This window comes from Nuphar pumila, chromosome 6 (assembly GCF_984573655.1).
Source record: "Nuphar pumila chromosome 6, dmNupPumi1.hap1.1, whole genome shotgun sequence".
NCBI classification, from domain to species: Eukaryota; Viridiplantae; Streptophyta; class Magnoliopsida; order Nymphaeales; family Nymphaeaceae; genus Nuphar; species Nuphar pumila.
Window position 1 is genome coordinate 117,575,134 of NC_143254.1, and position 13,665 is coordinate 117,588,798.

General features: G+C 35.8%; 1 protein-coding gene across 2 annotated transcripts; it reads left to right on the plus strand.

Annotated features, from left to right (window-relative positions):
* The first annotated feature begins 1,220 nt into the window (after positions 1–1,220).
* On the plus strand, positions 1,221–12,989 carry LOC149835874 (Ribosomal protein L14p/L23e family protein). 2 transcript variants are annotated; one of them, XM_090010702.1, is made up of 4 exons: positions 1,221–1,357; positions 1,698–1,775; positions 12,092–12,186; positions 12,372–12,989. In XM_090010702.1, exons 2-4 carry the CDS (start codon positions 1,742–1,744, stop codon positions 12,744–12,746), a joined length of 504 nt encoding a protein of 167 aa, XP_089866828.1. In that variant the 5' UTR covers positions 1,221–1,357; positions 1,698–1,741; the 3' UTR covers positions 12,747–12,989. The 2 variants fall into 2 exon arrangements, with proteins under 2 accessions (XP_089866828.1, XP_089866829.1); XM_090010703.1 differs by having other exon boundaries at positions 12,375–12,989.
* The last annotated feature ends 676 nt before the right edge of the window (positions 12,990–13,665 follow it).

Below are 13,665 nucleotides of genomic sequence, written 5' to 3' on the forward strand. Positions count from 1 at the left end.
ACGCAACTGCCTAGCGAAAGCTAATCAAGCGCATCTCTAAATGCGTATTCAATATAGTCCATGACACTTAATGTACAGTGGTGCCATACCAATTATCATTTTTGAAAAGGGGCAAAATTTTTGCATTGACCTTGTGTATCATGGAGCGTATTGCGACTCCATACGCATGCTACACTAAACCTCACTACTGAAGGAAGAAAACCTTGTGGCCCCCAGTCCGAAAATCAATTGATGATTAAGCACCATAGCAAAGAACACCACACAGACTCATTCGTTAGCACTTAAACATTTTCTCGCTTAGCCCCGAGTGACCATACTCGGTTGGAATCATATACGGTAATTCTTTGAGGAATTAGCCCTAACCCACACATACCTCCATGTGTTCAATCGCTACACGTGAGAAATCCTGCAAGCTGAGAGGTCCTTAACCAAATTTCCAAAGGTAACATCCTCTGATCTACTGGCATTGCTTAATCAAACAATACTCAACGTCTGTACCGCCACACAACGATGCACTAACAACGATATAGTTGCCTATCACATGTCATGCTATAACTGCATGTTACCGATCAAGTCACATTCCTACACTCGATGTATCTTTCACTCAGTAAAGCTATGCATTACTCATGCTCCATTATGAAGGCTCAGCCCGGGATAGGGCTATTGCATTTTTTAAATACAAATGATGACGAAGATCTGTGGCAATAACTAACGATATAGTAGCTACTCACTTTTTAATAAAAAAAACCTTCCAAACCTACTCAATAACAACATTTGTCGAATTTTTGAAATTTTGACCTTATCTACGTGCGTGTTTATATAAGAATCATTCCGATGCATAGATATGTTTTATAAGGTTCAAAAAATCAGTGGCGTAATCATTTATGTTGAACATGTGTTTATGATCCAAAATTTGGAAAATATTAAAAATGTGATAAATGTTTCTTATTGAGTAGTTTTTTCATTTTCATATATATATATATATATATCGAAGTTGAAGAATAGTGGTTGGACGACCATTCCCTTTTATCTTTCTAATATATATATATATATATATATTTATATATATATATATAACACTAACAAAAAAAAGTTTTAGTATCGGATCCAACCTGGACCCCAAACCCCCACCCCCCGCCCCCTTGTTTAACCCCCCCGCAGGGGTTTCTCTTTACGAAAAGAGGAAACCCCCCCGTTCACCCCCTCGACTCTCCCGCAACCCTCCCACCTCACTCCCCCGTACATCCGAGTCCCCCGACCCCCCTCTGCAAACACCGCTCCTCTTCCTCCTCCCTCCTCGTCTTCTTCCCCCTCACGCCGGGCTCCCTTTCGCCGGATCTGCCGCCACCTCCTTGAGGTACGCGACTCTCTCTCTCTAGCTCTGTGATGGTGACTGGAAACCACCCACGGTGGTTTCCCCCACCCCTGCTTCTTCTCTGTTGCAGCCGGAGGGAGGGCATAACACCCTCCTCCACCTCTCCCGCTGTTCTTTTTCTTTCAGAGGTGGCGGCACCACTCGGGTGCCGCCTCTTTTTTTCACTCATGCCCTCTCTCCGTCTCCCTGTAAACCGAGGCAGAGGAGGGGCATGTTATCTCTCCTTCTACTTCCTGGTTCATTACTTGCATCTCTCTCTGCCATCATTTCATAATTTATTGATTTTTCATGCCTGTTGAGATCTTTTCTTCTCTTTTGGCAGGGAAAACAATTGGTGTCTTATTTTCTAGGTCCTCCACTACAGAAATGAGTTCCCGTCTTTCATATGCGTGGTCAACTGGTATATGGTGATTTGTTCTAATGCTTTCATTTTTAAAGGCACAACTTCATTTATCTGGTTCTCCTTTCATGTCCTTTGCATTTTTTCAGGTTTCAACTATATTTTTATTAGCGTTCCCATAGCAAGTATCTAGTACCTACTGGTGCCCTATGTAGATGAAGCTCCCATTATAATTTTTCCAGAAAAATGGAAACAAGAGAAACACCTCTAATATGCCCTTTTTGTAATCTTTTTATATTGTGTTGTACTGTTCATTGTTGTATTGCTAACAAAGTTACATGGTTTTATGATAGCTTGAATGGTTCCTGTCCAAAGAAATTAATGTGTTTTTATTTCATAATTAAGCTCCATGCCATCTTTTGTATGCAACAGTTGTTATATTTTCTTTTGTTAATAATATGGTTAATATCATCACCATCAAACCATAGATGAGCTGTGTTCTGACATATGATATTTCTACTCTAGCTGCCTGTGGGAGTTCTACTTTATTGCATGGATAAGATTCAGACTGGGTAGAAACCACAAGTCTGGATTTTGCTTTTGTTGCCTCTATTGTCATATTTCATTGAGATTAGGTCTATCCTTGTTGGTTGTTTAGAGCACCTAATGGAATCAATGGATCTGTTATGACTTTATCATAATTGTGATTGTTGTGTATAAGGCTCTTTTTAAAAGTAACTGTTGAGGTTGGTTTTGTGAAAGGGGCAGAATTTCCTGGATTTAATTCTGTGTTATTTTTTGGTTTGTGGATGAACATGCCTTTTTTTTTGACTTTGGTAAACACGGAGATCCACGGTATTGCAGGTGTCATGACTTGTTTATTTAGATCAACTAGAGAAATGAAGATCTAATTGTTTTCTAGTCGATGTTGAGTTGTTCTAAGAGTCCCAGCCTGTCAGTAACAGGTCACCCTGTGAGTTGCGTTTCTTTTTTTCTTTTGCGTATATGTTAGAAAAGTCTTCAAAAAGTCCTCTTCCTCTTTATGACACTTGATTTCTCAAATAAGGGACCTAAGCATTTCAAAGGTAGAAGCTATCACATTATTCTTTCCTTGGCACTTTTATACCTTCTTGAAGAAACTCCATTAGCCAGTGGTGGGTAGATTTTGATTCACACTTTCATGATGTAATTGCCACTCTATGTTGGAGAAGCAAAGTTTCTCATGCTAATGCTCTGTTGGAGTTGTAACTTGAAAGTTTGATGAGCTTTATGTGTAATGAGGTTTATAACAGATGTATAGTCTATGTCACATATTTCAAAAGTTTTAGTTTTCAAATTTTCATCTCATGTTTTGCAAATAAGACCTTAAAAAATCTGATCTCTATCTATAGTTTATTTAGTGGAAACTATGTACTAAATTAGAGATTTTTGTTGTTTATACATGTTTGTAAAGGGATCTAAAACTCAATGGTTTATACTGCATCCAGATTTTGAATAGAAATTCAAGTTTTCTCATTGAAATAGTTTGATCCAAAGCATTTTTTTAGCAAATGAGTAATGATAAACATGTTTGGGGGTTCAGATTAAGTAGAAACCATATAATATTGAAAACTAAATCATCCATTCCTCTTCTGCATTGTATGGTGTCCACACTTAGCGATGACCATATATATATATACATTGATGGGTAAGGAATCATCTTGTAGAAATTGGTGCTTGGGTCATGTTATTCCAACATGTATGATTTTACAAGGGATGAAGAATCAACGACTTTGAGTTTTCAACCCTCATAAAATCATATTTTTATGTCAAAAAAAAAATGATCCAAGGGTTGGTTCCTACTATTTTGAAAATGCCGTTATCCACAAGGGTGCCAAATGCTCATATATATATATACAGAGAGAGAGAGAGAGAGAGAGAGAGAGAGAGAGAGAGAGAGAGAGAGAGAGAGAGAGAGAGAGAGAGAGAGAGAGAGAGAGTCCTGCACCTTTTCTCGTTAGGTCTGGTTAGGACCCTCTAAAAATCATACTTTCAAATATTTTTTGCTTGATCTCAACCATCAGTTATGTTTATCATTGCTTATTTACTAAGAAACAGGCTTTCTTTTAAATTGATTTGATGATGTAAAAATGTAAATTTTTTATCATAAATTTTTAGTATAATATCAACAATTGATTTTATTTTTTTGCCTCTTTAAACAACATATCTGAGCATAAAAATCTTAATCAAATACTTGTTCTCTATTGAGTTAACAAAGATAAACAGGGGATTTTGAAAGTATGACTTTTGGAGGGTCCCAACGGGATCTCACGGGAAAAGGGGTAGGACCATTATATATATATATATATATATATATATATATATATATATATATATCACCGATATTGGCAATATTTTGAAAATATCGTGACAAATACCAATATTTTACGGTAGCCAATATTATAGGTAATATCTTGCGACATTTTCAAAATATCATGATATTTTTTTGAAAAACTCTTTCTTTTTTAAATTCTAAGTTTGCATTTCCTATTTTTTTGTTTCTTTTATATTTTAAAACCTTTAAAACATGTTTCTTCATATTTTTAGAAGAAAAACAATGCACAACTTAGTATTTTCTTAGTTTTTTTGTTGTTATTTATATTTTTTTAATTTTTTAAACTCCCGAGATTTATCAACTTTTGAAAATCTCTCCAAGAAATACCCTCACCGAGAAATTACCTTTAACGATACAAGTGAATATATATATATGAGACAGGGGATCCTCACACTAAATGGTTCACTCACCTGTCCTCATTCAAAAATCATTTGTAGCTGTTTTGTTTTGGCAAATTTAACCATACAGATGTGATCTCCATGGTGGAATACCTATAAATAGAATCCCAGATCAAACTTTTTTGATGTGTTGATAGGATTTTATAAGGATCTAAAAATCAATGGTTCTGAAATTTCTGAAATTTTTACATATCAAAAAGTTGGATCCAAGAGTCTATATGTAGCTATGTCACATGGGTATGCCAGATGGGCTCACGCATCCCTGTGAACATGCATGGTACAGGTGTGGGTGCCACTCCGCATGTCAGATATGTTTTGTACAAGGGGGTCGAACCCAAGGCTTACCTGACCCAAAAACAATTTTTTTTTTTAGTTTGACCTTGGCTGATCCGAAGCAGCAGAAGAGGAAGGAGAAGGAGAGGAGAAAGAAGAGGGAGAGGAGCTGGAGGAAGAAGAAGAAAAAAAAAGAGGAGGAGAAGAACGCGATGGAGAGAGAGGGGGCTCCCACCCTTTTCTTGTTTTGTTAAGAACGAAAGGTGCCCCTTTCTTTTTATATAAAAAAGGTATGAGTTGGGTTTGGATTATACCCAACCCAAACCCAAACCCATATGTTCTATAAAATATCACATATGAATTTGAATTAGGTTGTAATCTAAACCGAAAGCCAATGCTATATTTTATATAATATATGAGTTTGGATCTTCTTTCAATCCAAATCCATTTATCCTCTATTAAAAATTCAGCAATTTGAAGTTTTGAACAGATGTAGTTATATTATGAAACAAAAAACAAACATCTGCAATTAAGAGAGAGAACACCAGTCTAACATGCATATTGAAAACATATCAAACTAGACATGGTAATTCAAAAAAATAAAAGAAACATATTTTTGCAATCAAAACAATACGACTAAAGTCAAAAGTCATGTGCATTTATATTCTATATACTATGTAAATCCGTGCATTTATTTGAGATTAACAAAAGAAAATGAACGGCTTGTGGTTGCACTAGACAAAATCATACCGTAAATAATGAGGAACTTGGGAATTATAATTTCAATGAAAATAAAAACTCAACCATGGGAATCAGGATTCCCTTACTGGCGAATCGAGTGACATTTCACCCCTAACCACAACTCATCCGCTAATTCTTCAACATCTATCGGTTCAGTCGTGCACTTAGTTTCACCCAAGCTTCATCCTGGTAATGGATAGATCACCTAGGTTCGGGTTCATAAGCAATGACTATTGCTCTATGAAGACTCGCTTTTGCTATGGCTTCAGTGGGTTCCCTTAACCAAGCTATTTCCTATGAGTCACCCACTCATTCTTCAATAGACATGCAGTTAGAGATCAAATTATCCTCCAACTGCTTGTTAGCTCACGGTTTTATGTTCTATTTCATTTCTTAATGAGGGTTCTTATCACCTTTTCCTTATGGTACTACTTCGCTATCGGTCACCTAGTAGTATTTAGCCTTGCAAGATGGTCCTTGCTGATTCACACAGGATTCCACGTGCCCCATGTGCTACTCATGTCAAAGCGTAAGCCAATGATGCTTTTGCCCATTGGACTCTCGCCATCTAGGGTGCATTACTCCACCTCTTCGCCTAGCAGTACGATGCATGTATTGCTCTCCCACAACCTCATTTTCACGGTTTAGGCTGCCCTCATTTTGTTTGCCGTTGCTATGGGAATCACTTTTGTTTTCTATTCCTCTGGATACTAGGACGTTTAAGTTCACCAAGTTGTCTCTTGCCTGGCCATGGATTCAACATAAACTTGAAAGGTTGACCTATTCGGTAAATCTCCTAATCTATGCTTATTTTCAACTCCTCAAGGCAGTTCGTCAGTTGCTACGTCCTTCCTCATCTCTGGGTGCCTAGGTATCCATCGTAAGCCTTTCCTCGTTTGAACCTTGCCGTTAACGTTAAGGCTTTGCCATCCTAAGGTGTTGCTAAATTGAAGGATCATATCAACGTCCATAAATGCTAAATCATAGATCGAACTACCGAATCAGAAAAATACAATTTGGTGCTATCATATACTTTTAACTATGATCACATGATGGAGATAAGCAGACTCGAACTGCTAACATCCGCCACAAGGTCAACGTGTAACGAAATGGCACGAAACCCAAGACATTCTAAATCGTAGTTCAAATGCCAAACCGAAATACATTTGAATACTAACAGGATACAAACTAATACAAGTTTTGTGAATAAATGGTTTTATTCATAATGAACAATAAAATACATAAAAAATAAATACATAAATACCTCACTACAAAATACATTCAAGAACATTAAAAAATATCTAGAACTACCCATCACTCACTCACTTTACAATGCACACTATTTATAGGGAAGAGGGAGAGAAAAGGAGAAGGAGAGAACCTTTCTAGCCATTGGAAAGGATCCAACGACTAGAAATATAACCGTTGGACCCTCTTCAATGGTTATATAGTCAACCTTAGTTTACTTTAGTCAACCCAAGTTGATTATTATATATACACATATAAGATTACATCCATCTTAACACCCTCCCTCAAACTTACAGAGATAAGTTTGAAATTACAAAGAAGAACTCCATTACATAAAATGTCTTCGTAGACTTCATAAAGTTCATCCATTTGGTGCTTCTTTAAAGGGTGTTCAATCATATGCTCCATTACACAGAGGATCTTCAATATCACCAATGCTTGAAAAGAAACCTGCAAGAAGATCAAACAAGAACAATCTAACACGAAATAACTATACTTAATTATAGAGAGAGAATGGCCAAACACACAAACATATAATATGTAGAAAATATTTAATAATTCAATTTAACATTTTCAAAATAATTTAAAGTAAAAATTGATTTTGAAGAGTCATTAACTTCAAACATGATAGTCATTGACAAACACAACTTAATAGATAATCAAAAGTTCTTAATTTGTAAGAGGACATAATTGCATATTATTAAAAGGAGAAATGCATGCAAAAAATATCTCAAAGATAAGCTCCTAGCTCATTAATTATTTTAAACATTCATGAAAACATGCATTATTCACTACACACATATATTTATCACATTAACACATGAATTTTTCAAACAATCATTAATGCCGTGAAAAAATAACCCACAAAAGAGTTTAAATCCCCAAATATTTTTACACAACGGGAGATATAAGAAATGATTTCCATCATTTAATTAAGAGAAGTCAAATACACAAAGATCAATTACATTTTTGGAAGCAATATCAGTCATGCAACTAAAAAAGTCACTTATGAACCAATTGCAAGTGATAACAATAAACAAACTTTCAAGGGCAAATGCTTAAAAACAAGCAATCCACACAAATACAATAGGAGTGTACAAGCACCAATTTATCAAAAAGGAATACAAAGTGAGAATAATCTCAAGAGCAACCAAATGCCTTTCAATAGCCGCTATGGGTGTACACAATACAACACAAGAGATTTTACTAATGAAATGCTTAGAAACACATTAATTAAATTTATGCAAATTATGCAAAGCAATTAATCATAGAATAACTCATGTACCTAAGACATATACAATGCAAAATGCATGAAAATATTTCAACGACCATTTCTCATAAAAGAGCAAATGAGTTTAGAAAAATTATAAAGCGATTTTAAAAATCTCATACATCATAATGAATGAATTTTGCAAATTAAAACACTAGTTTGACCACCACAAACAATCACCTCCTGGGCCTCGAAACCTCAAACATCAAGTGTATCAACGACTAGAACAAGCACATAATCATCATGCCACTAAAGGGCTAAAGATACATACGAACGCGTGTATAAACATCTCTTGTCTACATATAATGACACTTAAAAACAAGTGTATCAACGATTAGAACAAGTTCATAATGTCATGGAAGGGCTAAAATCACATATGAAGGTATGAATAAACATCTCTTGTCTACATATAATGACACTAAAAAATCTAGTGTATCAATGACTATATCAAGAGTATAATGCCAACAATGGGCTAAAATCACATACAATGTGAATAAACATCTCTTGTCTACATGTAATGAAACTAAAAAATCAAGTGTATCAACGACTATATCAAGAGTATAATGCCAACAATGGGTTAAAATCACGCACAATGTGAATAAACATTTCTTGTCTACATATAATGATACTAAAAAATCAAGTGTATCAGCAACTAGATCAAGAGTATAATGCCAACAATGAGCTAAAATTACACACGAAGGTGAATAAATATCTCGTCTACATATAATGACATTTAGACAAGAGGCATAATAGGAGAAAACACAAAAGGTAAGAAAGCTTGTAATAAAAACATACTAATGTTATCAACAAAATTATCAATTTTAACAATCTTTCGAAATACCATAGTTTCAAAAATAGAAAGCCATCACAGATAAACAGAGTTACAATCAGTACATAAAATAAGGTGCAAACACTTCAACATCTCTAAATAAAAAATAATAAGGCCAAGAAAATTGATGCATCATATAAAATTTTGTGATGAATACAACAAATGCCATAAGAAGACAATAAATACTCACGGAAATCATTATCCGAATAGGTGAGTTCATAAAAGAAACAGATTTGAAAAGACAAAGCTTAAAATAAAAAATCTAATAAAAAAGATGAAATCTTAGAATGAATACAGTGCAATCATATGCCCAACAATATGTCCATGACAATTTTTACAATCTTTAATAAGCAAACAAGAATCATGCTTAATTCTTCAAAAGTGAATTCATAAATACACCAATCAAGGAATAAGTGCACCAAGACACATCGCATACAAAGGATCCAATAACTCTCAAAGAAAAGACAAGAAATGTTAAAATGCTAATTTAATGTTGGATAACACACACACACACACACACACACATATATATATATATATATATATATATATATATATATATATATATATATATATAGAGAGAGAGAGAGAGAGAGAGAGAGAGAGAGAGCATACAGTTTATAGGTGAAAACTACGTACAGAAACCCCATTCTTTGGGAATCCCGATTCATTTATAGAATCACAATTCCAAGTCATGACACTATCTGCCACAAGGGGGTTGGCGTAGTGGGGGTGGGGCCTTGGCTGCTTGATGGGCAGTCAACGTTTGATTCTCATAGGTATCGCCCCTCTACGCAAGCCACTGTGTAGCATAGGCCTTGGGGGCAGGGGTCCTAGCCTCAGAGTTTTATGCTGCTGGCACAACGACCATAGGTATGGCAGTCTGAGCCAGCGCGACCAGGTCTTCGTGATGGGTGCGGTTTCTTCGGGTTATAAATTAAAAAAAATGTCATGACACTATCTAGATGTTAGAATTCTTTGTAAAATGATGACGTTGACATAAGTATGACACTATTTGGATGTTAATCTTTTTTTGCAAATTTTGAGATAATATGAATGTAGTTTGTAATTGCTTCATAAGTCTTTTTAGATGAAAAGAATCAATGTCTTTTTACTTAAAATTGACATTGGATATCATTTTACTGTTATAGATCTAAAGAGCACTTCTACCCTTAGCATATTTATTTGTTGTTCAAAAGTATCATATAATACATAACATGTTGTTAGACTTAGTTGAAGTTTCTTAGATTTGTAATTTTGTGATATAGTACGCTTGAGTTACTGCACAAACTCTTTATTATTTAAATGTTTAGTGACCAAAGTGAGCTTATTGAGTTTTTTTTTTGAATATTTTGTACTTCTTTGAATGTATCTTTTTTTCTTGTTCTGTTAATCAGGTGATGTAGTCATTTTCTAATTTATTGATTAGTTTTGACTGTGATATTCACTTCTTAAAAGTTTTCTTTTTACCTCCTATATATCAATATTTTACATGATTCCACATATCGCCTTTTAAATGATTCTCCATACTGATTCTTGCTTTCTACTTCTGAATCCTCTCAAAAGATTTGAAACAGCTGCTTCCCAATTCTGATTTCGTAAACTGCTTCTCGTTTTCAGTTCCTGCTTTGGCAACTTTGGTCTTACCACTTAAAAGAACCTTCAGCAATGTGACATTCACTTTTGGGTAGGTGGTGCTATAGTGACCAAGGAACAGCATAGCAACATAGTGATACATGTTAATAGCAATGATATACACATCCTATATTGTCATGCCACAATGAACAATGAAATTATATATGGGTAAATGTTGGCTACTAATGAGTAGAAATCACTTTTTTCTTAAAAAGTTTCTAATTTTTTGTGGATCAAATGTTACAAATGTGATCTACATGGTTTGTTTAGTAGGAAACTTGTTTTGAATAATGTGATTATGCAAGTAATATGTTTTTAAAGAGGTTTAAAAATCAACAGCCAACAATGTGCCAAAATTTCAATCTTGGATCCGCGTCCCTTATCTTCGACCCCATTGTGGTATTTTCACGTCCTTATCATCGTCATGGTCTGAATTTGCTCCCATGTTGGGAAAGCGTCATTCAATCAAGAGGACAACAATTCTCGTGAATTACTCTTTGACTTTAGCTTGTCCTCCACATTCAAGGAATATTGTTGTCAGCCCCTGAGAAAACTGTGACACAACTAAAATCATCAGAAATCGAAGTCAGAAGGCCCAAAATATACCTGGACATATGCTGTTCTTCGGTCACATGTAACCCACTCCACATGCTCAGATGATGGAAATCTTCTGTATGCTTGACTATAGACCACACACAGAGCCGAAGTTTTGAAGATACCGTTTGTAGACCAATTCAGGATAGTTATGCCAAACAAGTTGATCATGTATAACTTGTTTCATCGCGTCCCATGTCCCACCCATGTCACATGGATACAACTATGGATACGGGGATACCACCATTATTTATGAAGTTTCTAATATGACTAGTATATAGGGGATACGATACATAGACAAAAATGGAGTGTCTGTGTGACATAACGTCTCAATGACTCCCAATCCTTGTTCCTCTTGAGTTTGGAGCATAACTGGCCACCAAATTAGTGCCAAATCATGCAGGCAAGACACAGCTAGCGTCACTCTACGATGCTCAGGTACATGATGGTAGTTCTACTGTCACCCCACTGCTACACACCACTTCAAGAAGGCATCGACATCAAGTCGGCCCGTGAACTCTGGTAGATCTAACTTGATATCATAGGCTTGTACGCGCTTTGGACATCTCCCATCTAGATCTGCGTGATGCTCTGACCGGAACTCATCATTCATAAGGATCCATGGGTCCACCTCGATCTGTGTTGTGGCCATTGTCGTTCTGGTGCACAAGCTGGAGGAGGCTTTGGATGTGCACGAACAATTTGAACAGGAGCACGGACGACTGGTTGCATGAACTGAGAGATGAATGTTTTATGATGCTGATTGTGATTGCACTTTTCTGTTCAACGTGCAGCTTTGCATCTGCCTTTCATTGTTCCTTCTATATTGTTTCTATAGTATTGGATTTATGTCTACTAAATTGTTAAACCTTGTTCTGTGTGTGTGTGTGTGTGTGTGTGTGTGTGTGTGTGTTATATGATTTGATGTCCGAAACACCCAAGTAAATTTTATGCTAGATCACTTGCTGATGCCTTTGGTCATAATTCAGCATATATTCATGTTCATTCTGGCAGTTGGTCGCTCATTGTTGAGCGGTGTTGCTAGCAATTGCACAGGAATAGCGAGTGCATATTCCAATGTCACAGCAAGGTGTCCTTTTTGGTCACAGGTTTGTAATTTGTTTTCATTTCTTTTTCTGATCTGTTTACAGTAATAATCAATTAATATATCAAATCAGCTAAGCTTGGGATGCATTAACATTCTAAGCAACTCCAGTTGGACTATCTTTCTTTTGTTGATGCGTATTTAGCAGGGTTAGCTCATAGAAATTGTGTTCCATGTGGCCTTTTTCAGCAGCAAAGGACATTCATACAGATGAGAACAAAACTTAAGGTTGTGGATAACTCCGGAGCAAAGCGTGTGATGTGCATACAGGCTCTGAAGAGCAAAAGAGGGGCAAGGCTTGGTGACACCATAATTGCTTCTGTAAAGGAGGCCCAACCCCGTGGCAAGGTCAAAAAAGGAGAGGTTGTCTATTGTGTTGTTGTTCGTGCAGCCATGCAGCGTGGACGTTGTGATGGTAGTGAGATAAAGTTTGATGACAATGCAGTTGTCCTTGTCAACAAACAAGGTGAGCCTATTGGAACTCGAGTTTTTGGTCCTGTACCTCACGAGCTTAGGAAGATGAAGCACGTCAAAATTTTGACCTTAGCAGAACATATTGCTTGAAATCTATTTCGTGTTTTCTCCCTTGTTGGTTGAGGGTGAAAGATTATCTGTTGACTGTTGACTTTTTTAAGTGGGGAAACTTTTCTCAAATTACTAGGAATCAGGTTGAAACAAAAGGTTTCTTTGACAATTTTAATGTACTTTTTTCTCATTATTTTCTAAATTTCTGGAGTTCCAGAGCAGTTCCATGAACTATAGCAACTTGCTTGTTTGGAAGAAAGCATTTCCATTTCATTCTCTTTCGCTGATGTGTCATCCCTCATTTAAAATTGCAATGCTATTGCCCATTTAAAATTTTAAATTAACCCGAAGCTTGATGGATGTCATAATTGCTTGGGCCTATGAAGTGTTTTTTCATTTTCATAGGGAATTCTCTATTTCCTAGATTTCATAGTTTTTTGTCATTAGAAGTTCCAACTCTTTTTCACTATATCTGGGTTTCAGTGTCGCTAATTGTACTCAATAGTGGCTTAAAGCTTCACTTTCCATGATAAAGAAAACGTGGTTGTAGTATATATTAAATGCTATTGGGTTAGTTTGTCTTGACGACCATTTCAACTGATGTAATGGAACTTTTGATTACCATTGATTAATTGGAGTATTTTTCAGTTACACTATTGGAGAACTTGTTCTGCACATATGGGTTGCAGGCAGCCAATTTTGTTTCTGTGGTAATGTGTTGTGGCTTGGAATAACCATTTATCCATTTGATATATAATCATGTTAAGACTCATCATAGGTTCTCTCTTTTCATTTTCTTACTTTTTTCCTCTAACATACTGTTCCTTTATTAGAAAATTTAAACTGCTACCAGGTACCGACTATAGATCCTTCTAGCTACTAACAAATTTATATGCATGCTAGCAGTTACAATACATCCATCAAAACTCATCCTTCCTGAACTGTTGTGGTCTTTGCA

What these genes read in the sequence shown, in the direction of transcription:
- LOC149835874 (XM_090010702.1), top strand. Translation starts at nt 1,742, where the DNA reads ATGAGTTCCCGTCTTTCATATGCGTGGTCAACTG. An exon ending in TTCATATGCGTGGTCAACTG is followed by an intron (nt 1,776 to 12,091) that starts GTATATGGTGAT and finishes TCATTCTGGCAG; the next exon opens with TTGGTCGCTCATTGTTGAGC. An exon ending in GGTGTCCTTTTTGGTCACAG is followed by an intron (nt 12,187 to 12,371) that starts GTTTGTAATTTG and finishes GGCCTTTTTCAG; the next exon opens with CAGCAAAGGACATTCATACA.